We start from the raw sequence: 25,599 nt of genomic DNA on the forward strand, positions 1-25,599 counted from the left end.
TTGCATTTTAAAGACTGTCACACCTACAGAGAGAATTCTGTGGTCCATTCATTTGCTTCCTTTCTGCTTCACTGAGTTTAGGATCATCAAAATTGCTGCCATTTAGGCTCCTGATTTCCATCCAGTACAGTAAGTAGATTCTGGTAATTTCTTCTTTCTCAAAATTAAAACTGTATGTTAGTTACCTATCTTAGGACAGAATGATTGATGAATTGTCTCTGAACTACGTAGCTGATGTCTCAGAACAAATCTATGGGGATAAGGAAGCTGAGGATTTGATTAATATGGTTGAAGTAAATCTATTTTTCATTTGTGTTAAAAAAACACCTAAAGATAAAAAAAAAATGTTATAGGAAATATATATCATAATAATACTTTGTGTGCCTCTCAGAAGCTGTATGTGCAGGAGGAGTTTTCAGTAACTTATTCTACTGAATTGAACCTCAGAACAAATGTAGTACTTTGGACTCCATTGGGAGCATATATCTAAGGTTTGTCTAGTATATTATGGTACGTGAGGAAAGAGACAGGCTAGGCTGGTGGGAAGGTTTCCTGTGATTCTCTTGCAGATACTTATAGTTGAACCCAGTGGCTCATTACTCCCTGTGGGTTCATTTAATGACTTTCTATTGCTTCCGGTTACAATAGTGAATCGTTTAGCTCAAGTGGTAGTATGCTGCCAGGCTGAAGGGTTAGGATTCTGTTTATTTGAAGGCTGTTCCAATTGCATGTCATATAATTAATTTTACTCTTCCCTTTTCACTAAATAGCCCAGTAAGTGAAAAAATATGTTAAAAGAACACTGTTAGGTTCTAAAGTCAAGCATTCGACATTTAGGAAGTTCTAGCTGTACCTTGAACAGTGGTCCAGTCCTTGATTACATGATTAAAGACAACTTTTTCTATAGAACCTCACCCCACCCTAGGCACAGGATAGACTTAGTTATGGGGGAGGAAAGGGGTGTATTAGCATGATTGCTTTATTGAGCAATCTCTTCTGACAACTCCCATGAATAGAACAGCAGTTATTCTTCAGTTTAATTTGAATAAAAGTTGCTTACATGTTTCTTGCAGTTCCTGGTTGGGTTCTGTGCCAGTTTCATGAGTAATCATAGTTCCAACCACATTAAAAACAACAAAAAGCAGTATGTTTGTGATATGAACAAAAGCCAAAACAGAGCATTAAAATAGGTTGGCAAGCTACAACTTTAAGTGCTGAATTAAACAAGCAAACAATGATAAGCGGTTAGCAACACACTTCCCTCTATACAGTTCTTCATGCTGGTAATTTGCATCAACTTGTTCTAGTACAAATTAATAGTCAGTTGAAATCCACTGCTGAACTGTGGCTTGGTGAAGGGGCAGGGAGAGACACACAAATTCTCTTCCCAAATACAATGATCTGAGGAAACTCTGTAACTAGAACTGGAGGATTTTCCTACTTTTATTCCTGGATGTTTCCACACACGCAGGAATAATTAGACTGGCAAAATAGACAAAGTAAAAGATTTAGTATTTTAAACTGAAATGTTTCTATCATTTACCTGGTTACCATGACACATTATACGAAAAATGCCTTCTGCAGCATTGAGGCCTAACAAAATAAAATACCTTCTTTAACATATGAGCACATGTTAGTGTCATCTATATCTATGGTATATTTCTTCAGTTTTGATACATGTTATTAATGGTGACATTGTTTTTCAGAAAATCAAGATGTGGCTGTTTATTATAACTTATTTGATGTATGGTATTGGGAAGTTGGAAGGATCTATGAGCCTAATAGATGTGAATCCTGAAGTATTAATGAATATTGTAAGTTGAAAGTTGAAGCTGGTTGGGGACAATGAAATATTTTTGTTAACTGTACTTAATCATTACTTCCTTCAGAAAAAGAATTTCCCTTCAGTCAAATCCCTTCCCAAACTAGGAACTATTTAAAAAAAAAACAACCAATCATATCCTTAAAGGTAAACAGCCTTCTTAGGTTTTTATTAGAGAAAGCTGCCTCCTATAATTTCTTTTCTGTGTAGGCCTTCTACTGATCGACTAAAGCAGGGAAGTGAATTACATCTATATGCATAATATACAGATAAAGTACTTTGGACCCTGTTTAAAGAACATATCTAAAGTTTGTTTGACTCATTTTGAACCTCTCCTTATGAAATGGTAGGCTGGGTTTGTGGTCAATATTCAGGAAAATAGAAGTATATAACAGTGAAACCCATCAAACGGGCATAAGGTCAGAGGCTTAGTCTCATACCTTACTGCCTGGCTATGGCATTACAGCCGGTGTGAGAAGCAGCGTATAGTATAGGCCAAGATTAGTGGACCTTCTGAGGTCAAGGGGGGCTGGGTGGGACGGAGGAAGGTGGTGCACGGGGGTAGGGATTCACATTTCCATGAAGCCCAACTCCTTTCTTAGGCACGTTTGAAGCACTGATGTCCAATCCTATGCCTTGCATCCTTGTAATAAAATGTAAGCCTAAAAGAACATACTTGAAGGATGATTTTATGGAACAGAGTAAGGAAAAAAATAATTCTACAAAATTCTCTTCTCTCTAGAAAGGGAGGTGTATCTGCAGGTTTCTTAGCCAGTATGAGTTGTTCTGCGTGGTATAACTGGTATTTTGCTATCCCATAATGCATAATTATATCTTAATTTAATATAAATGGCACCATTTATAAAATAGTGTGAAGGTTGATAATGAACAGTCTGTTACCCAGAGGTATAAGTAGCACATTTTGTAGTCTGGGCAGATACTGGAGTGCTGGTAAGGGTGAAGGGCATCCTGCTTTGGAATCTCAAAGATCCTGTCAGTGTCCCTACAACTGGCTGCTGCTGTTGTAGCATGAGATCTCCAGAGGCTACTATTTTGGCACTCTCTTTCTCCATGTGTGGGGTTGGTGCACCACTCTTGCATCCTTAGGTACACGGCTGCCAATACTGGATATTAAAGTATCTTAATACTGCTAAAGGTAATTTGTATAAAACTTAGAAATAGACTGTGTCTGTGCAGGAGATTGGACTAACCGACCTTCAGCTGCTACAGACCCCCACATCAAGGGGAAGAAAGAGATTCGGGATTCCTGAGGCAACTCTCGGAGACCATAAAAGCTAAAGAGGCAGTAGTCATGGGGGACCTAAACTACCCGGACATCTGCTGGGAGACACAGACAGCAAAGTCCCACCACTCACGCAGGTTTCTAACCTGTGTACAGGACCTCCACCTGACACAGGAGGTACACGGTCCCACTAGGGGGAATGCCATACTGGATCTGGTATTGGCAATGGGAGATGACATGGTAGCGGACCTCCAGATTGGTAGCCATCTGGGGGACAGTGATCACCTAATAATAGAATACACCATAAGACGTAGAGTGGGTAAGGTAACTAGTAGGGTGAAAGTGCTAGACTTTAGGAAAGCTGATTTCAATGAACTCAGGCAATTAGTCAAGGACGCACTGCAGAGTAGGAGATTTGAAGAAATGGAAGCCCAAGAAGGGTGGCTGTGCCTTAAGGAAACGATCCTTCGGGCACAAAGCAAGACGATTCCTGAGCGAGGCAAAAGAGGGAAAGGGGCCAGGATGCTTCCCTGGCTGACCAGAGAAATCCAGGGCAGCCTAAGGGACAAAAGGGGAGCACATAAAAAGTGGAAACAGGGAGAGATCACCAAAGATGAATATACCTCCTCTGCTCGTGCTTGCAGGGAGGCAGTTAGGCGGGCCAAAGCTACCATGGAGCTGAGGATGGCAACCCAAGTAAAAGACAACAAGAAATTGTTTTTTAGATATATAGGGAGTAAAAGGAAGGCCCAGGGAGGAATGGGACCCCTGCTAAATGGGCAGAAGCAATTGGTGACGGACAGGGGGGACAAGGCTGAACTCCTCAACGAGTTCTTTGCCTCAGTGTTCCTAAGAGAAGGGCATGACAAGACTCTCACTGGGGTTGTAGAGAGGCAGCAGCAAGGTGCCAGACTTCCATGCATAGACCCTGAGATGGTGCAGAGTCACTTGGAAGAACTGGATGCCTTTAAGTCGGCAGGCCCGGATGAGCTCCATCCGAGGGTGCTGAAGGCACTGGCCGACATCATTGCAGAGCCACTGGCGGGAATATTTGAACGCTCGTGGTGCACGGGCCAAGTCCTGGAGGACTGGAAAAGGGCCAACGTGGTCCCCATTTTCAAAAAGGGGAGGAAGGAGGACCCGGGCAACTATAGGCCAGTCAGTCTCACCTCCATCCTTGGCAAAGTCTTTGAAAAAATTATCAAGGCTCACATTTGTGAGAGCCCGGCAGGACAAATTATGCTGAGGGGAAACCAGCACGGGTTCGTGGCAGGCAGATCATGTCTGACCAATCTAGTTTCTTTTTATGACCAGGTTACAAAACGCCTGGACACAGGAGTAGGGGTGGATGTCGTATACTTAGACTTCAGGAAGGCCTTCGATACGGTATCCCACCCCATACTGGTGAACAAGTTAAGAGGCTGTGACTTGGATGACTGCACAGTCCGGTGGGTGGCGAATTGGCTGGAGGGTCGCACCCAGAGAGTTGTGGTGGATGGGTCGGTTTCGACCTGGAAGGATGTGGGCAGTGGGGTCCCGCAGGGCTCGGTCCTTGGACCGATACTCTTTAATGTCTTCATCAGTGACTTGGACGAGGGAGTGAAATGTATTCTGTCCCAGTTTGCAGATGACACAAAGCTATGGGGAGATGTAGACACGCCGGAGGGCAGGGAATAGCTGCAAGCAGATCTGGACAGGTTGGACAAGTGGGCAGAAAACAACAGGATGCAGTTCAACAAGGAGAAATGCAAAGTGCTGCACCTAGGGAGGAAAAATGTCCAGCACACCTACAGCCTAGGGAATGTCCTGCTGGGTGGCACGGAAGTGGAAAGGGATCTTGGAGTCCTAGTGGACTCCAAGATGAACATCAGTTGGCAGTGTGACAAAGCCATCAAAAAAGCCAATGGCACTTTATCGTGCATCAGCAGATGCATGACAAATAGGTCCAAGGAGGTGATACTTCCCCTCTATCGGGTGCTGGTCAGACCGCAGTTGGAGTACTGCGTGCAATTCTGGGCGCCGCACTTCAAGAAGGATGCGGATAACCTGGAGAGGGTCCAGAGAAGGGCGACTCGTATGGTTAAGGGCCTGCAGACCAAGCCCTACGAGGAGAGACGAGAGAAACTGGATCTTTTCAGCCTCCTCAAGAGAAGGTTGAGAGGAGACCTTGTGGCTGCCTATAAGTTCATCATGGGGGCACAGAAGGGTATTGGTGAGTATTTGTTCACCAAGGCGCTCCCGGGGGTTACAAGAAATAATGGCCACAAGCTAGCAGAGAGCAGATTTAGATTGGACATTAGGAAGAACTTCTTCACAGTTCGAGTGGCCAGGGTCTGGAACGGGCTCCCAAGGGAGGTGGTGCTCTCCCCTACCCTGGGGGTCTTCAAGAGGAGGTTAGATGAGCATCTAGCTGGGGTCATCTAGACCCAGCATTCTTTCCTGCTTATGCAGGGGGTTGGACTCGATGATCTATTGAGGTCCCTTCCGACCCTAACATCTATGAATCTATGAAACTTCCCTTTCAAACCTGTGATTTTACATGTCAAAGATTCCAGTGCCTGAGATGAGTCTTTTCAAATAAACTTTTGTGCATCTAGATGAGTCAATAACTGAAAATGAATCAAGAGTTGCAAACAGTACATTGGCAAGGTGGATCTAGGGGGCAGTGCAGTTCCAACCTCCTTTGATTCCTGCTCTACCCAACCTTTATAACCAACTGCCTAAGAAAGGGAACAACATTTCTATTTAGGTACAATTGAACTAAGTCCAATGGTGCTATTGCTGCTGTTGCTAAGAAGATAACCACCTCAAAACTCTACAATATCCTGCAGTTATTCCTTCAGGCTATGACCTTAGTATGGACATAGTCTTAGCCATTTGATTTGTTTAATCATTTCTCTTCCTTATGCAGATCTAGAAACCTATAAACCAACTATTTTCTTATCATCTTGAGAACTTGAATTTAGATGTTTCTAGAGGCACTTTGCCTGCAAAATGAACATTTTTTTCTCTACTTTTAACATTGTTCTCTATTAGGAATGAATTCAACATCCAGAACTCCCACTTTTTACTATGCTTTATTTCCTTTGGAGGAAAACAACTAACACTTTAAATCAACTTCTGCCTCTATATTGTTTGAAAGTGTGTCAAGATCGTCTCAAAAAACAGAATGTGTTATAGGAATATTCATATGATATTAGAACACAGGCATGACATGGATGCTAAGCTGCCATGGTTGAATACTTCATGACCTGGTGCAGCCTCCAGGTATGCTGATTTGTTTCCTAGCTCATTTCAAACCTGCAGATTATAGAAGCTCTTAAACGTTAAACAACAATAGATTCCTCTACATATTTCCTTACGAGAGATATCCCCAGATAATGTATAGCAATCATATGGGCAACCAGTTTTTTCCTCCTGTTTTCCTTTCTGCAGAGTGAGATCATTTGCTACAGAGGGTACCCAAGTGAGGAGTACATCATCCAGACTGATGATGGCTATTACCTTACCATCAACAGAATTCCACATGGCATAGAAAATCCAGGGAACTCAGGTATCTTACATGAAGTTTCATTATGTTCAGCTTTGGGAAGTTTTGGCAGGCAGTGTACCTGCATGTGCATGATGGTAGCCCAAGAAACATGAAACCTTTGCTCATCAGTTTACTAATTTGGATCCAAAAGAGATCAGGGCACCCACGCATGCACTTGGAAGATCCAGCTGGACTGTATCTGACAGGACTGCTTTGGAATGGAGATGAGAAGGGTGCAGGGAGCAGGCATTGGACAAAGCAGAAGTAGGTTGGGCAAATAAGGAGACACCTTGGTGACTGTGATTAGTATTGGGAAGTAGAGGCACTAGGGGAATAGCTCTACTGGATATGCTTTTTTTGTAGGCAGGGGAATAATTTGACAGAGAGGTGGGGCAGTGGGATACAGTCAATAGAAGAGTTATGAGTCAAATGCTACCTAACATAAACCATGGAAATTAATGGGGTAGTGTGGGACACTAGTCACTATACGATTTGGTCTCATACATTTTGTAAGGATGTATTCTATTCTGATATCTTTATCACATCTTATTAAAAAAGAAAACACTAAAGAAATATCACTTAAGTGTCTGCCATTTGTGCTTCCTGGCTGCTTTCTGCCATTCTGCACAAAGCTATGGGGAGAAGTGGACACGCCAGAGGGCAGGGATCAGCTGCAGGCAGACCTGGATAGGTTGGACAAGTGGGCAGAAAACAACAGGATGCAGTTCAACAAGGAGAAATGCAAAGTGCTGCACCTAGGGAGGAAAAATGTCCAGCACATCTACAGCCTAGGGAATGACCTGCTGGGTGGCACAGAGGTGGAAAGGGATCTTGGAGTCCTAGTGGACTCCAAGATGAACATGAGCCGGCAGTGTGACGAAGCCATCAGAAAAGCCAATGGCACTTTATTGTGCATCAGCAGATGCATGACGAATAGGTCCAGGGAGGTGATACTTCCCCTCTATCGGGCGCTGGTCAGACCGCAGTTGGAGTACTGCGTGCAATTCTGGGCGCCACACTTCAAGAAGGATGTGGATAACCTGGAGAGGGTCCAGAGAAGGGCAACTCGTATGGTCAAGGGCCTGCAGACCAAGCCCTATGAGGAGAGACTAGAGAAACTGGGCCTTTTCAGCCTCCGCAAGAGAAGGTTGCGAGGCGACCTTGTGGCTGCCTATAAGTTCCTCACGGGGGCACAGAAGGGAATTGGTGAGGATTTATTCACCAAGGCGCCCCCGGGGGTCACAAGAAACAATGGCCACAAGCTAGCAGAGAGCAGATTTAGACTGGACATTAGGAAGAACTTCTTCACAGTTCGAGTGGTCAAGGTCTGGAACGGGCTCCCAAGGGAGGTGGTGCTCTCCCCTACCCTGGGGGTCTTCAAGAGGAGGTTAGATGAGTATCTAGCTGGGATCATCTAGACCCAGCACTCTTTCCTGCTTATGCAGGGGGTCGGACTCGATGATCTATTGAGGTCCCTTCCGACCCTAACATCTATGAATCTATGAATTTTCTTAATCAGTATAACATGGAATGGTTAGTATGACCATTCCTTTCTGGACTTTAATTCACCAGTGGATGATGTTTTTGTGGTGGTACAGGATCCCAGGCCTGGAGAATGCTTTTTAAGTATGGAAGAGGCAAGGATTGTTTGGGGTGATGCATTTTATTAGACCAACTGTACAGTTGGTCCAGAATTAGACAAGCTTTTGAATGCAAGACATTCTTCATCAGGTCTGAGCAGTGACAGCCAATGCAGCATAGTAAAGAAAACAGTTATAAGGGGGGAAGGGGGTATTGTTCACAGACAAATAGCAGGAGAATAGAAGCTGATTACTGGAAGATCAAGACTTGTCAGAAGGTAAGGATTTGGCTTACCTTTAATTTGTGGGGAAAATTCAGGGATCAGCTTGGTTATAACTTATAATGAGCCATAAAACCAACATCAGCATTAAGTCCTTGCTTCTTAATGTCCAGCCAACTTATGAATTTTCACTCTCCAGGTCACCTTTTATAGTGTTAAGTAGATTTCCTTTGAGCATCAGGATAGTGAGGTCCAAGAGGGAATAGTTATTCTCAGAGGGAGGTTGTTCAGGAAAGAGATCACTAAGAGGAGTCTTCAGTAGGCTGTGGAACGGGACTTTTGGAGGACAAAGGAAAGATGGGAAGAAAGAATCCTAATATAACTGTGATGAAAGGTGCCTTAAGTGGGCTTTCCTGATGTACTATCCACTTGGCGCAGGGCCCCTCCCCTCAACTCACCTGGCATGACTTGGTGTTATTGGATGACCAGAGGATTCAGTGGAGTTCTTCTTCCTGGGAAGCCCCGGGGACTGTAGTATTCACAGTTTGGGTGCGATGTTCCATGGAGCTCCGCCTCTCCTACACCCCATCCACTCGCCAACCAGATGGGCACAACTGTGTGGTTTGGTCATGCTTGATCACCCCTGCTTGCCTGGGGGGCAACCCGTGTCAGTGTGGGTTCTGTTGGGACTTGTCAGGCTGCCCTGATGAGTAGCCTTCCTGCTATAGAGATTGGCAAGCTGGACTTGAGTTGGCTGGCACCTACTTCAGCACCTCTGAGTAGGGTGCTTCTGGTTTTGCTCCTATTCTCCTTTTTGTCAAAAAAAATAGGCCTCTGGGGAGGAGAGGGGTGTGGAATTGCCTCCTTCCTCCCAGCCTGCTGCAGGGGGTGCAAACACCTCTCCTGCTCTGCCTGCTGGCATCAAGCCAGCTGTACTGCTCCTGGCTGCTCCAGGAGCCCCAGCATGTCTGGCGTGCTCCACGCCAGCATGCTCCCTCACTCTCTTTGCTGCCTGGGTTCCAGTGGGGCTTTTAAATCTTCCCATGGCAGCCAGAACAGCCGACGTGATTGGCTTAGCTTTTCTCTGCCCGGGGAACAGCTGATTAAGCAGTCGGCATAATGCCAGCTCACATGGTCATGGCTGTGGTTCCAGCTCCGGCTCCAGCTGTGCCCCTGGAGGTAAGTTTCCCTTGTGGGGGCGCTGTTTGTGGGGTTTGGGGCCTGTGGGGACTGCCCTCTCTCCTTTGGGAGCCTGTGGGGGTGTCTCACCACCACAATAACCCTGTAACCATTTTCAGTTATCCTCAACATTTAAATGGGACATTTTTATTTTGTTGTAGTTTTTCCAGTTATGACATACCTTTTGGCTTTCTGCACATTTTCTCATATTCCAACATGTTAAAGTTTTTCGTGGTGAAAAATGTATAATTATTTTCATTATCTAATGTTACTTTTTTTTTTGAGTGAGGTGTGCTGTTGCTAGTGGATAGAGGAGGCAGTAATCCACTCCACTCTGGGCATGTCTACACATTCATTAATGCTCCTTAGTTACTGCTCTTTTAGTTTAGTACTTGCTTAATGAAGTAAATGTGCAGTAACTAGAGTTACTGCACAGTAGAACTGACACATGGTTATTTTGTGATGTTTATTGCATGTTAGACTAATAACAGTGCCCAGTAGACTATTAGCATGGTTTTTAACAATAATGCTACTGCACAGTGTTGTTAGGCTAATTTGCAGTAAATGTTTCATGTAGACATGCCCACTGAAACTGTCATGAAGCCAGCAGGTTAGCTAGATGTTGTAAATGCACAGTTCTCCCAGCACTTGACCATTCCCTGAAATATATGGAGAAAAGTTGGGTGTACCATTTTTTTAACCTATTAAAGCAGTTTTACTTTGTTAAAATAATCCACTTATTTCTTTCTCAGGTCCAAAGCCCATCATTCTTCTGCAGTCTGGCTTAGTGTTGGAGGGAAGCAACTGGGTTGCTAATTTTCCCAACCACAGCCTAGGCTTCATACTAGCAAATGCTGGCTATGATGTATGGATTGGAAATACCAGAGGGAGCACAGGGGCAAAAAAACATGATAAATATTCAGATGACCAGGAGGAATTTTCATCTTACAGGTACCTAAAACTGGAGGGCAGAGAAGCTGTTTTATCTAACCACTTGGTTGTATACTATGGTAATTTTTCTATTTCAAATAGTATTTTGGGTCAGATTCACTGGTGTATTTCAGCTCTTTACACTGCCCTGGATGGATACAAAGCAACCATAAAAGCATTTTAACAGGTTGGTTAATCTGGTTTTATTGGTACGTGTCAATCTTTGTCAGCTGACACACATTATTCATGCTTAATTAACATTAACCATATAATAAACAAATCAAATCAGTGCAGTGTCCAAATCAGCTCCAAGGATAATATATTATTGCATGCAACTTTAATCCATATAGAAAATACTTCCAATAATATTTAGCTTTTTCCTTCCCACTCCTAACAACTAGCTTTCCTTAACCTGTGCATTACCCAAGTCTAGGGTCTTGACTTGCCAATACATGTTAAAACTGCATCACCCTGTCTTCAGTGTGAATATTTTTTCACGTGGCAAGAACTTAATATGTTTTCTAAGGAAGGACAAGAAAGTTGTCCACCAAACATTTGAAAGTAAAAATAAAATTGGCATCTTTATGTAGTGAGACAAAGTTTCAAATCCCAAATCCCAAAGTGCCAAAAAATATCAATGTAGCAATGGTCTGACGGACTGTCTAGGGTTCAAAAAGCAACATTCAGCTCACACAGGCAGTAGTTACAAATTTATTATGTTCCCAATTTCATTTTGTTGCAGTTTTCATGAAATGGCTGTATATGACCTTCCTGCAATAATAAACTTTATTCTTCAGACAACTGGGCAAAAGGAGTTGTATTATGTTGGCTTTTCGCAGGGCACCACCCTTGGTATGTTAAAAAATATTTTTTGTTTTTAGTACTGAATTGGAGACATTATCATATTAGTTGATGTATAGATCTCTGAGACTTCATTATTAAAAAACTAAGATGTAATAGGAGAGTGAAAGAAATGAAGTATGAAGGAAAGAGTACATGAGAACAATTGCATATTCTAGCATAGACTAATTGTGTGCACAGTTCAAGGATGTCAGAAGATACAATAGCAATAAATAATAGTAACCAAACTTGTATTCTGCCTAGCCATTATAAGATGTCTGTTTTCTTTCATGATTGTGACACAGGAGTATTATTTCTGGTGAGATCTGGTTAGGGAAATATTAGGTGTATATGCATTTCTGTCAGGTAAAACTTTAACTGTTAGTTAAAAAACAAATTAGATTTTAATATTTGGTAACCTGAAGACTCCTAGGATTGCCTCTTAATTTCTGATAGGACACAAGATTCTCACACTTTCAGTCAACTCAAAACATAAAAGTAAGATAGCTAGCTTTTAGATTATTAAGTTTCCATAGGTGTTATTTGGGGTAAGGAATAAACAAGTACACCTTCATTTTCACAATGAGTAATTATTAAAGATGGTTTGGTGAAGGTGTATTGAAAATAACTGAGTTATCTGGGTTTGGAAGAGCAGAACTGCATTGTTGACATAAAGCAGAAACATAAGAATTTTATCCTTTCAGTTCAAGGGAAAAGAAGCATTCCTCTTTTAGTGTCTACACTGCATTAACAATAATGCAAAATATCAAGTAGAAGAGGGACTACATCACCATCTGATCACTTTGGAAACTGAAAACATCAATGTAGTCTTATGGTGCAGACACAAGTGCAGGTCCCTGCTGTAACTGAGAATACTTTGCAGGAAGAGTTCTAAGTTGAAAGGATCCCCTGGACCAAACAGAAGTTCACTGTTGGTTTTGGGGGGTGGGTGGGAATCTAGCTGCTGGCTGTGAGTCAGCAACTAGTTTCCCCTAGCAATGGCTCCTCCCCTCTGAAAGGCTACAGTATTTTCAGAATGGGAGGGGGGAAAGGGAGCAGAGGGAGCTTGTTCAAGGGTTCTCCAGCCAGTCTTGGATTTAAGTAGGTGAATTGGAGCCCCCCACCTTGGGAGGGGAGGCTCCAATGCCTCCATCCCACCCTCCAGCAGGGGCTGAAACCCCCCGACTGAACTCCTCCTGCTCCCTTTCCTCCCTCCCATTCTGAAAACAGTGACAGGCTTGGAGGCAGCACAGACAGAATTTATAGAAGACGCTCTGTTTTGAAATGTCATCATCTGACCCCTCATGCAATGAGGGTTCAGATTATCACCCGAACAGCCATTTTTGAACTGTCTGCAGCTGTGCACTTGTGTTCGGTCATGGTTATAGACTGCTTTCTGTGGCCAGATTGATCAAAAATTGTCACTTCTGTCTGCACCTGTAGTCTTCATTTTTGCTATTTCTTATCATGGCTGAAGTTGTGTTGTTCTTCTGAGGAAAAATATCATCCCTGGGTCAGTTTCTCTCTGAGCTTTCCAAACCAGCTGATGTGAGGAAAAATTATCTCTTAATTTGTGGAATCAGAGGTGCTAGGAGGAGGACAGAATAAAAGCTGGCATTGGAAGTGAGGTGTGAGTGACAGGGAATGGAACGAAAGTGAAGTGATGTTTTGAACAGTTCTTAGAGGAGAAGGATTTTCCTCCCTTGTTGCTGTGACCCAGGCTTTGACACTGATGAATTTGACATATTTGTAAACCTGAACCTTCCAGTCTCTCCTCTTTTCTTTTTCTATGGGACATTTTGAAATGTGCATGAAAAATTCCAGATCCTTTGAAGGGGTATATGATTTGGAAGCTTCAGGCTTTTGAAGTCTGGTACCTTTTGATGCAGAAATGAATTGCCTATTAAATTGCTTCTCAGATCTGGAATGTTGAAGCCAATGGATACATTCCTGAACTGGAAGAAGCTGCCTTGGACCATCAGCTCCCATTCCCTGTGTTCACAGGTGGATGTTAACTGAAGGAATCTCCCAAATCACCCCTTCAAACCCTCATGCAATGACAAGGGACATTACCTGAAATACTAAAAATGCCCTTTAAAAGGCCATAAATAAATTAGTTTTATTATCAGATAATCTTCAACTTCCTTTCTATTTTAGGTTTGAATTAATGCAATCAAAGGACCAATTTTCCTACAGTCATAATCTATGTATTTGGAAATAATTGGTTTAAAATTGCTAATTGGTTCTTCAGGATGAACATATCTTTAACTAAAATGCAGTGTTTCAGTCAACAAAAAAATGCTTATAAACTAGGCCTGTGAAAATAGGGAAGTATTCAATTCAGATTTGGATTCAGCCAATTCGGAGGACATTGATTCAATTTGGAGATTCGGATCACTGTCCTGAATCAATTTGGCCAAATCAGCTTTGAAATATTCAGCACTGATTCAGAGAGATTCAATGATTTGGATTGGCTGGGGTGAGGCAGGCACAGTCAGACAACTCCTCTGGCTGTGCCTACTTCTTCCCGGGTCGGGGGAGCCATGAGGGAAGCCCCCGTGGCTACCCTGCCTGGCCCACACCCCAGCTCAGCCCCAGGCACTTAAAAAATAAAGCCCTGCACTCACTGGCTGCAACAGCAGTGATTGGAGCCTCTGGACACTCATGGTAGAGCCCCTCCACAGCAGCATGGGGCAGTGGGGGGCAGTTGGAATTGCCCCCCCCCTGCTTGGCACTCGTGCAGCAGCTGCCTCATGGCACAGTTGCAACGGGGCTCAGCAGGGTGCTGCACACTGTCTGGGACCTGGGGCCACTGGGGTTGAGTGCTGCCAGGCTCTGGCTGACACGTGGAGCTGCCCCAGCTCCCAGACAGTGCATGGTGCCCTGCCAAGCCGCACTGCACACACACCATGGGGCAGCTGCTGTGGACAGGCCAAGCGGGGGAAGAGATCCCTGCTGTCCCCCACTGCCCTGCACTGCACAGGGGGGCTCTGCCACAAGCCCTCAGAGGCCCCCCAATTGCCTCTGCCAGAGCCAATGAGCACAGGTCTTTTTCTCTTTTTTTTTAAAGTGCTGGGAGGCTGGGGCCAGGCAGAGTAGCCATGGGAGCTTCTGTTCCTGCCTCTGCCCTGGTGGGGGGAGCCAGAGGCCTCTGCCCTGCTGCCACTTGCCCATCTGGCATGGGGGGGGGGTGCAGTGGAGCTGCAGCTTGCTCTGGGCGACAGCAGGGCATAGCCCCCATCCCCAGCATTTCTGTACCCATATCAACACTGGGAGTGGAAGCTCTGCCCTGCCACCTCTTGCCAGCCAGCCTGGAGGGGTGTGGGTTGTGGGTGCAGCAGTGCTGGGAGCAGGGGCTTTGCCCTGCTACTGCTTGCCAACTTCTGCCTGGAGCGAGCCACACCCGTATCCCTTCCCTCCCCTGCCCCAGCTGGGAAAGCAGCAGCATGGCAGAGCCCCCACTCCCAGCGCTGCCATGCCTGCATCCTGCATCCCCCTCCCCCTCCCTGAGTAATGCACCCCCCCCCCGCTCCAGCTGGGCAGCTTGTCCCAGCCTCAGCCCCATTCCCTCCCTCCCCAATGCCCCTTCCTTCCCCTTTCCCCCAATCCCCAATAGACTGACCTGCTGGAGCCAGCTGTCAGCTGCCTGTTTATTCTATGGCTGAATCTCTAAATCAGCTGAATCTTTTCTGAATCTTTTTCCAAATTGATTCAGATGCTTTGAAACTATTCAGAGATTTTACTTGGTCTCCTGATTCAATTCGGATTCTAAGATTCGGTCCCCGAATTGGGCCGAATCTCCTCCAAATTGAAACAGATACTGAAGCTTCATGCAGCCCTATTATTACCCTTGTATTCTTAGTATTAAAAATGGCAAAAACTCAAACATGCAAAAATTGAGCTAGACCCTCAGCAATCAAGCCAGGTCTTTATTTATTTATTTAGTTTAATAAAAAGATTTAAATAGGGGAGGAATAAGGGAGGGAGTATTTTTATTTGCTTCTTAGATCCTGAGCCTTTTATGACGCACTTCAGTAAGATTTTTTTAAAATTCTTCTTCACTGTCAGAAAAGATAAGCCTATCATATGATCTGTTCCCTGTGGCTAAATGAGTCAACAGGCTTTCTAAAACTTCTTAAAATTTTAAGTTAGGCAATAATGGGTTCATTTAACAATTGCATAATGCAGTGTTTTGGTGCAGGTGTCTTTTTAACTTTGTCCTAATTCATTTTTTCTGTTTTCTCAGGTTTCATTGCATTTTCCTCAATGCCAGAGCTGGCTCAAAAAATCAAAATGTTTTTTGCATTGGCTCCTATAACCATTTTGCAGTATGGCAATACCCCCACGATAAGGTTGCTCTTACTCCCTCATGTTTTAATCAAGGTGCGTGTTCCTTTCCTATTATTTTTATTTATATAATACCAAGCAAGTTTCTGGTGCTTTGCTGACAGTCATGAAGGAAAAATACCTTCTGTAAGGAATTTACATTTAGCATATATAGAGTAGAAGCAAAGGATGACAAAGCTAGGAAGAGTGAAAACTGGAAGAAGTGGTTTAATTGGTGTATTGTCTTATATTGGCTATTCCACTTTTTTTTAACTACATAAGAAGTATAAAGATATTTTGTACTATTTTTTTAAATCTGTAGTAAGAAGCCATGCATTAGAAGTCTTAGGTTCTGGCAGAAGGCCCTACACAGAAGAAAAAAGAACAGGGTGGAGAGGATGAGGGTAGGAATACTACCATTTTCCTTATTTCTAATAAAGCTCTTTTTTTACTATGTTGAGAAAAAGATGATATTTTTTAATTAGGTTCTTTTCTTGTTCATCATTGTCTAGCAATAGGGTTTGTCTGATAATCCAGAGGCAAGGATCTCTTAGGGCGATATCTTTTATTAGACTTTTTGCAGTTGGAATACAGTTACACAAACTGTTGAATGCAAGATATTCTTCCTTTTGAATGTCTTAATTTGAAAGCTTGTCTAACTTTATCCCAAGAACATAGTTGGTCCAATAAAAGATATGATCCTAAGAGATCCTTGCCTCCTGTGTAATTTCTGGGCCATCATGGCTACGGCATTATTCTTACATACTTATAATCCATAAATTCATCTTGAAAAGGGTCTTGAATGAAGAGACTATTCTAGGAGTTTCTTTTAACATGAATGAACTTAAAAGATTTGAATTTCTGGATGCTCTCAGTACATGTAAATCTATAATACTTTTAAAATATTGTGAAGGAAGGCTACATGAAAAGTGTTACCCCCCATGGAGTTTACCACATGCCCCTCTTCCACCCACTCCTGGCAACACTTCCTCATTACACTACCAGCAGAAAGAAGGGGAGTTTGGTGGGTTGATCTTTGCTGAATAAGCTTGGATTTCTGCCTTCAAAGCTGTTTAAATGCTCCTTGATCTTGTTGCAAACCCTTCCCTTACTAAGGGGAATACTATCTATGGCTAAGTATAGATGTTCAAAAAGCCCTTGGCAGAAGCGCTCTGTAACACTTTACTTAAAAACTATAAGTTAGAGTGGGAGCAAACCAAAGAGACATTCGCTGTTCAGTGGGGCGGGCGGAGGTCGGGGGAGGATGGATCAGAGCCTGCCAAAGCTGCCCAGCCCTGTCCCCCACCAACTGGCAACGGTCAGCAGTGGCTGGGGAGGGGAGCCACTGCTGGGCTGAGTCTGCATGGCAGGGGAGCTCTTCCCTCCCCCAACCCCTCCACCCCAGTTTCCTGACAGCTGCAGCCAGCAGCTGTAGCATAATATTGCTCTGCCCAGCTTTTGACCGCACCAGGATCAGGGGTACAGGGAGGAACTTTCCTTGCTGGGTGGACCTGGCCCAGCCCCTCCCAAGACTGGACCCAGCAATCTCAGGGGGGAGGGCTATGTGACACCGGGACTCCCTTCCCCACCCCACATTTCCCAGCACATCCAAAAGCCAGGCTGGGCAGTCTAATGCTACTGCTGCTGGCTGCTGCTGTCAAGAGGCTGTGGCAGGTGGTGGGGGGGGAGCCCCCTGCTGCATGAACCTGGCCTGCCCCCCTCACTCAAGACCTGACCCAGGAATCTGGAGGGGATCCACACAGCACAGTGGCTCCATTCCCCAAAACTCTGCCCAGCTATGCAGAGAGGAGTCGGAGCTTTTTCGTCTCCCCTGTGACAGCCCAGAAGTGGGGCTGTGCTGCTGCTCACCTGGAGGAGACATGTGCTGGCTGAGGTTAGCAAGCTGCCCAGCAATGGGAACCTGGGATTCTAGAGGAATGTGACCTACCTTGACTAGGGATCGCATGTGGTACAGATAAAGCACTCTAATCTAAAGAGCTTTAATCTGATACCACCTTCATCCAGGGTTAAAGTGGAATTTACCATTTTTTAAGCGCTTTATGTGCTGTGAATATCTGTTCTGTTATATCTGTAAAATGCTTTCTATGCATTTAGTGTGTGATAAGTGTAATGTCTGTACCTAGGTAGCCTGAGTTTTGTGAATCCTTGGAAATAATATCTTTGCTTTTTTTTTTTACAGGCTATTGTTGGAAACAAATATTTCTTTAACAGGCCAAAGATTGTAAACAAAATTATTACTCAGATGTGTAGCTGTAAAATATTTCACTGGCTTTGTTCCTTGGTCTTTTCTATTTCTGGTGGATTTAACAGTAGCCTAAATAAGGTAAGAATATACATAGTAACAACTTATATTCCTTTTTTTAAATGGAACTAAGTTTTCCTTGTTTGAGCTGCAAAAGCTTGGACAATTAATTAAAAAAAAGAATCAACTTAGTTTCATTGATATGAATGTCTGGATGTAGACATGTTTCCTAAATTGCATATGTTGAATTTTGGCTGATGTTTAATTCATGATGAGCTTGTAGAAAGGCAATAGCTCAACCAAAACAGTTGATAAAACATATGGTGTATTTAATATAAATTGACAAAGTTCTGTCGCTTACCTGTCTTTGCCCAATATATTATATAATCCTGGACAGAATACCATTTTTGACCACAGATAAAAGGTCTGAATTCTGATTCTTCATTTCTATGAACCTATACAAAAATGCTATTTACTTTGCATTGACTTTCATGCAGGCATAAATAGTCTCACTGAGTAGATGACTGCAGAGAATAAATGTATTGGATTCAACTTATTTCCCTTATGACTTCTTTGGGCAAATAATGTAATATGTAAAACCACAGTTAGTATAGTGTTTACTTGTACTGAACCTGAGAAAACTAGTTTTGCTTTGCCTTGAAACCATATGAACTTTGTAGGTTTGATCATTTTTGTGGGGGTCTAACATTACTGGTTGCCTGCTGCAGCTAGAGGCAACTTGGGGGCTGGGGGAAGTGAATAATAGAAATGGGATTTTATATCTATCTATCTATCTATCTATCTATCTATCTATCTATCTATCTATCTAGTGTGTGTGTGTGTGTGTGTGTGTGTGTGTGTGTGTATATATATATATATGTGTGTGTGTGTGTGTGTGTGTGTGTGTGCGTGTGTGCCTTTGTGTATAGTATGGACCTAGTTTAAATCTATATGGCATGTTACCCTCAAGATTATAACAAGCTGCAGAAGAAGATCAGCTGTATAACTGGTGTTTCATGTATTATTTTTAACTGGTCTTTTTCTGAACAAGTTTCAGACAAATAGTGGAAAAATACAAGGGGCTAAGTGTGCTGACATTTATATTGTTACTGCCAACCCTGGGGCACCCCAGGTACGCATACCACTGAGTGATTTTACATATAAAGACCGACTGCCTGTCTAATGCTAATTGGATTAGGGTGTGACTTTCAGGCTTGCCTTTGTTACGGAATTACCTGTTTCAAAATGATGATAATGATCAGCAGTAAGTTACAATTATTTTTCCGAGAATTAGATGGAAGGAAGAGTTATGACCCAGATGGCTGTCATGCAGCTAATACAATGTTTTTGGCTCAGGTTGTACATAATATCACAAACCAGCTGTGGGTTAACTTCTGTAGAAACTTCTCTTACTGTAAGCAAGGCCTCAGGACTGGTGTATGACTATAATACCCCTTGGCATAAGTATAATTGGTTAGCAGGGCACTTACAAAATGTAAATTAACAGATGGGCAGCTACATGCTTCTCAAACTATTATGAAGGTTTCATGAATCTTCATAATAGTTTGTGGTGCATGTAGTTACTCATTTGTTAATTTAAAATTTTAATGTGCCCTGATAACCACTTTCATCAAGATAAGAATGTAGAAACAAGACTGTTACTTATATAAGTTACTGCTGATTTGTTAGAAAGATTTTGAAAAACATGAATTTTCAAACTAGATTTCAGGAGATTGGTTAAACTGGAATCTGATCTTTTCATTTCAGATGATTACAAGGTTACAAAAGTTAATGCTATTAGCTTGTCATAGAAAAAACTTGAAGAAGAGTAGGATCTGGGAGAGCAGGACCTGCACAAAAAATGCAAAATATAAATGGCATAGTAGCATTTATATTAAGATAAGTAACCTTTATTTTGCAGTAAGATGTTTCATGAAGTGTGGGAAGTGTAACATCATTAAAGAATCGTAGACCACTCTCTTGTATGCTAGTTACACTGAACATGCAGATTCTCTTGCTCCTACCTCTACAAAGGAGTAGTTTATGGGACTGCAGATGGAGTAAGATGCTGTTTGACACAAGAAAGGAGGACAAAATCTGACTTGGAGACAAATTTGTAGCACACCAGGGAACAGCAGTGTGAACTAAGGCTACTGACAGACATGAGAAAAACCCCAAAACAAATAGAGCTTGAAGAAAAAAGCTGATTCAATCACTATCAGATAAAAGCACTAAAAGGCCCTGCTAAAGTGTGCGATTGATACAGAGTCTGGGCAAGCCAGGTCAAACTGATGCAGATCTACTTCTAGGCCTGTGCTGCACTTGGGACAGGGGTGCACTGAGCTGGAAGTAAAGCGCTTTTTCCATCCCCCCGCCCCCCCTTCACCCCCGGGGCTGTCAGGGGCCTTGCAAGGCTGGCCAGAATTCCAAATGGCCACAAATAGCTAGGGAAAAATTCAAGTTGGGCTTTTACCACAGAGGTCATAGATATTTAAAAAACCTAAGAGTGTACCTTTATTCAAAAGCAAGCTGAGTGAAAGCTACCAATTTTGTTTTTGGTTATTATGGTTTAACAGACCAGATGGTTTCACTGGAATTTGCCAGACTCACTGCACCACTTGTAAATTTCCATTGTTTTGTGGTTTGTTAAATATGGAGGGCTTAATATTAGAAATCATCACATTTTCATAGAACCAAGATGGAATGTTCTAAATGGTTACATTTTCATGGTCATGAAAAATCAAGTTATTGTATATTAATGAAAGTGTTCTTGGTAAGATGTCTCCCTCATCCTTTTTTAATTCTGTAGTTATTGAATTGAGTAATATTTAAATTGAATTTAGCTTGGCCCATTTCATTTTGAAATAAATTATTGAAATTGTTTCTTTTCAGAATCGCCTTGATATCTACATGTCACATTTCCCAGATTCAACATCTGTGCAAAATATACTTCACTGGGGCCAGGTAGTGTTTTTGTAATCTAAAATTGTGCATTTTTTATGTTCTCTCTCCCGTGGGCGTATAATATATTGCCAAATACTTCATAAATCAGCATCATCATGTATAAATGCAGGTGGGTGATGTAAGTAAACATCACATATTTTCTATTTGAATTTACCAAACAGTATGCAAAATACCATAATCACTATCACCGTGTTAAATATATTATATAAAACTAGTATAGACACAGTCAAGAAAAGGCTTTTGGCTTTTGAAAGTGGTTCATTTCTCAAAAGGTAATTTTGAGCATATGGGGTTTATAGGGAATGGAGGTGTAACAAAACTATTTAAAAGTGAGTAGATCCTAGAACAGAGTTAAGAACTGAAGAGCTGGGATTGTGCACATCTGGAATGTCAAAGTCTGTGAAATTACTTTTATAATTCTCAGTGAAGAATCTTTGTCATATATTCATTAGAGTGCTTTTGAAGCCAAGAACTGGAAAGAAAATATGTCCCAGAATTTTAAAAAAATTACTATTAGTAGATGACATGTGAATGTCAATATGTCCCAGAAGCATCTTTGGATACTTGGTAGTCAGGTTTGGATATTTCTGCTTCCAGACACTTATCTTTACATGACAAAGATAATGTAGGGGTTCAAGTGGAACAGATGGGTTTGATTATATAAATTAGGTCATGGAGAGCTTTAAATGTTTGCAGGGCTCAGGCCACACCTATTTCATAATCAGCTTGGTGAAAATGCATTTAGTTTGTACATGAATCATTTCACATGCTAAAGGCTTCATAGCAGAAGTAAATTATCAGGAAAGATGTGAATGAGACATGGGCAGTGACTTGGTGAATTACATAGTATCTCATTCATTATGCAATGAAACTAAGTCCACCATAAAAATAATATTGCTTTTTAAAATTAAGGAGAAAAGTATATACTTCCTTGCTTTAGAAATAGAAATATTCCATGGAAGGAGAGAGCAGAGGAGTTATTATCAGGTCATTGGGTTAGGATGGGGCACAAGAGGTAAGGGGAAAGAGGCAAGGGATGGGGAATGTCTATGTGAGGTTAAGACTTAGCCTTGAAGCCAGAAAGCTCCAAATCTTTGTCTTTATTGTAGTGTCTGGTCTCTGGTACCCAGCACAGACCACTTTCCCTCCTGCCTTCAGCGCTTCTGTAATATGGCTTCTTTGTTCCCATGATCACAAGAACTCACACTGGCCATATGAGGAAACGGTTTCGGAGTAAAGTTAACACAGCCTAGGGTTATACATTCCAACAGCTGTGTGTAGACAAACCAAGAATGATACAAATGTAGCAAAACAGGTCCAACTTTACAACTGCTGTTTCTCCAGATTAAAGTTGGAGTGGTTTTGCTACATTTATATCATTCTCAGTTCGTCCACCTCTAACTAACAAAAGGCAACAACAGATGTTGTGCACACTCAGTCAGCAGTTCCCCTTTTGAAATGGTTCCAAATGAATATTTGTCCATACTTTGATTGGGCCACTGTTTTTCTATAGGATATTTCTGAATATACCTGAAAACACTATAGTGCCTTATGTGGGCAGAGCAACTCAAAATATAATTTATATTGATATACAAGTAGGCACATCTTGTAAACCCTAGATCAGTCCAAATATCTTGGAAGGATGTCTGGAATTATTATTTAAGGTAAAATAAAACATGTATTAGGATGTCAGTCTCCATACTGTGAAAGTGGCTACTATTTGCTGTTTTTTAAGGGAAACAGTGTTTTGAATGTTTTTGTTATTTTGAAATTTTCAGGTTCCTATGAGACAGAATAAATAATTCAGGATGTAAGAGACAGTGTGTGTGTATGTGTGCATATATAATAATGTATATGTATAATTAATATTATATAATAGAATTGTATTATATTATTCGTATAATACATATTTATTATATTATTAATATAATAAATATGTCAAATATATAAATCAAATATATGTATATAAGTCAAATATATGTATATATATATGTAATATAAATCAAATATATGTATTCATTTATTCTTTTTTAGACCTATCAAACAGGGGAATTTAAAAATTATGATTATGGCAGTGAAAATAAAGCCAAGTACAACCAGGTAAGAGAAATCTCTGATTCTCTGCCCCCTCCCCCTTCCTATCCCTCACCCTCACCCCCCAAAGGACTAAGTAGCAAATTACATCAGGTTATTTTATTTATTTTATTCAATATTTTACTCAAAATAGTATATTTATTATTAGGCCTGTGCAAAGCGGCTAGTATTCGCTTCAGATTTGGCCGATTTGGGGGACAGTGATTCAATTAGATGATTTGAATATATGTCCCAAATCAATTCAGCTGAATCTGATTAGGAGATTCAGCCACTGCCGAATTGGCTGAATCTCCAAATCAGACAGACCCCATCCCCTGCCCGTCTCCCATCCTTGCCAATGGCTGCTCCGCCTGGCCCCAGCTCCCACCTCTTTAAAAAAAAAAAAAAAAGTCCTGAACTCACTGGCTCCTGACAGGCGGGGAGCAATCCCTGCTGCCCCCCACTGCCCCATGCTGTGGGGGTGGGGACTCTGCCATGAGCCCCCAGAAGCCCCGAAGCTGCTGCAGCAGCCAGTGAGTGTGGGCTTTTTTTTTCTCAAAGATCTGGGACCTGGGACTGGATGGAGCAGACATGGGGGGTGGGGCTGGGAGAGCAGGTGGAGGTTGGGGGTTCATGGAAGAGTCCCCCACACAGTGGAGGGCAGTGGGGGGCAGTGGGGATTGCCCCCCCATCCTGGCAGGAGCCAGTGAGTGGGGGCTTTTTATTTCTTTTTTTTTTAAAGAGCTGGGAGCTGAGACTGGGCAGGGCAGCCATGAGGGGGGGCTGAGAGAGTGGGCGGGGGTCAGGGGGCACTCAGGGGGGCTGGGGAGCAAGCAGGAGATAGGGCCTGGTGGGGGTGACCCATGGTCCCCTCCTCCTCCTGCAGGCCCCGCTCCCCGGCCCCCTACTTACCAGCACGGAGTCTGGGTCTAGGTCCCTGCAGCAGCGAGTGGGGACTGTCCAAATCTCCAAAGGTCTCTGAATCTTTTCTGAATTGATGTGGAGATTGATTTGGACCTTTTTATTGGTCTCCCAATTCAATTCAGATTTGAAGATTTGGCTGCTGAATTGGGCCGAATTTCCTCTGAATCGAATCAGCACCCGAAGCTTCGCACAGCCCTATTTATTCTTCAGAATCAGTTGGTTTTACTGAACTGTACCTGCTTAACTGTTTATTTTTCATATCAAATAATACACTTCTTGTACTCTAATTGGATGGAACTTTGGGTATCAGTGAAAGCCATTCATTAACAGTAAATTTTAAAGTTACTACAGCTTCACAAACTTCCATTTTTAAAGCTATTCCATTTCTTTTCCAGACGGATGCTCCCTTCTACAGGTTAGAGGATATGAAAGTGCCAACTGCACTGTGGTATGCTGGAAATGATTGGATAGTAGACCTAAAGGATGCTGAAAGATTAATCCCTCAAATAAATAATATAGTGTACAAAAAATATATTCCTCATTGGACCCATTTTGATTTCATTTGGGGTCTTGAAGCACCTGAGCAACTATACAATGAAATTGTTGGCCTGCTGAGAAGGAATCCTTTGCAGAATTGTATAGAGTTACTGTAACTGTATATCATGAGTTCTTGTGACATCAATTTTGTTTTCTCAGGGCCTCTTTCTTTTTTTAACATATGAAGGTGAGGTGTCTGCTTTGTCTGGTTTGGATTTGCAATACTTCTGTAAATATGAAAAAGATTGTAGCTTGGTTCTAAGGAAACCAGGTTCAGTTCCCTGTTCTACTATACACTTCCTACAGACCCAGGCCAAGTGACTCAGGCCAAATCCTCAAGTCTTTATAAGTGTCTAACTCTCATTGTTTCCAAAGGTAGTTAGATGCAAAAATATCTTTATGGAGCTGAGCCTTGCAGCATCTTTGCAGAGTCCAAGGACCACAATTCAAAGCAAAACATGTTGACTCCTCATTTGCTCACACCTGTAACAAATTAAATCTACCACTGCTGCAGAGCCATCTTCACAAGATGCTGGCCACACACCTATAAGCACAGCAAGCTTGCTAGTATGCACCCAACACTTTTCTAAGGGTGGCTATATTGCATCATTTCTGGGGTATAGTGCATGAAGAGCAGGTGTACCATGCTTCACTTCAGTACTCCCTAGGGCCATTGATTAATGAGATGTGCATCCTTAATCTTTTTGGGTGTTTTTACATGTGCTCTGGGGTAGGTGGGGGGCACTTTAATTATAGAAGCTCCAAGAGCACGTTTTTAAAAGCATCAAAATTATTTTAATACTGAATTTATGTTTCAGAATAAAAATTAAACTGTTACAAAGTTGAAGTTTTACAGTTTTTGTGTGAAAATTATGAATGTTTTCACTACACAATAAGATAATTCTTCCTAGAGGCAAAGATTTCTTAGGGTAATATCTTTTATTGTACCAGCTTCATAGTTGGGATAGAGTTGGACAAGCTTTTGAATGCAAGGCATTCTTCAGGTCACTACAATCATTTTCACTCAAATTCAAATAACATCAATTGAGAACTTGATGGTGTTTAACACCAAAAAATTCAAGGTTCTTCACCTTGAGAGGAAAAATCTGCAGCATCCTTATAGGCTCAGCAGTGCTACACTGGCTAGCACTATGAATGAAAAGGA

The 25,599-nt window shown here is 42.3% G+C and overlaps 1 protein-coding gene across 1 annotated transcript; it reads left to right on the forward strand.

Moving 5' to 3' along the window:
* On the forward strand, window positions 1–25,275 carry LOC102565783 (lipase member M-like). Its single transcript, XM_014607841.3, has 10 exons — window positions 1–129; window positions 1,707–1,814; window positions 6,501–6,618; window positions 10,330–10,528; window positions 11,250–11,359; window positions 15,594–15,730; window positions 17,874–18,017; window positions 20,829–20,900; window positions 22,935–23,000; window positions 24,293–25,275. The coding sequence occupies exons 2-10, from the start codon at window positions 1,716–1,718 to the stop codon at window positions 24,548–24,550; spliced, it is 1,203 nt and encodes a 400-aa protein (XP_014463327.1). The 5' UTR covers window positions 1–129; window positions 1,707–1,715; the 3' UTR covers window positions 24,551–25,275.
* The last annotated feature ends 324 nt before the right edge of the window (window positions 25,276–25,599 follow it).

The sequence above is a fragment of the Alligator mississippiensis genome, chromosome 6, assembly GCF_030867095.1.
Source record: "Alligator mississippiensis isolate rAllMis1 chromosome 6, rAllMis1, whole genome shotgun sequence".
NCBI classification, from domain to species: domain Eukaryota; kingdom Metazoa; phylum Chordata; order Crocodylia; family Alligatoridae; genus Alligator; species Alligator mississippiensis.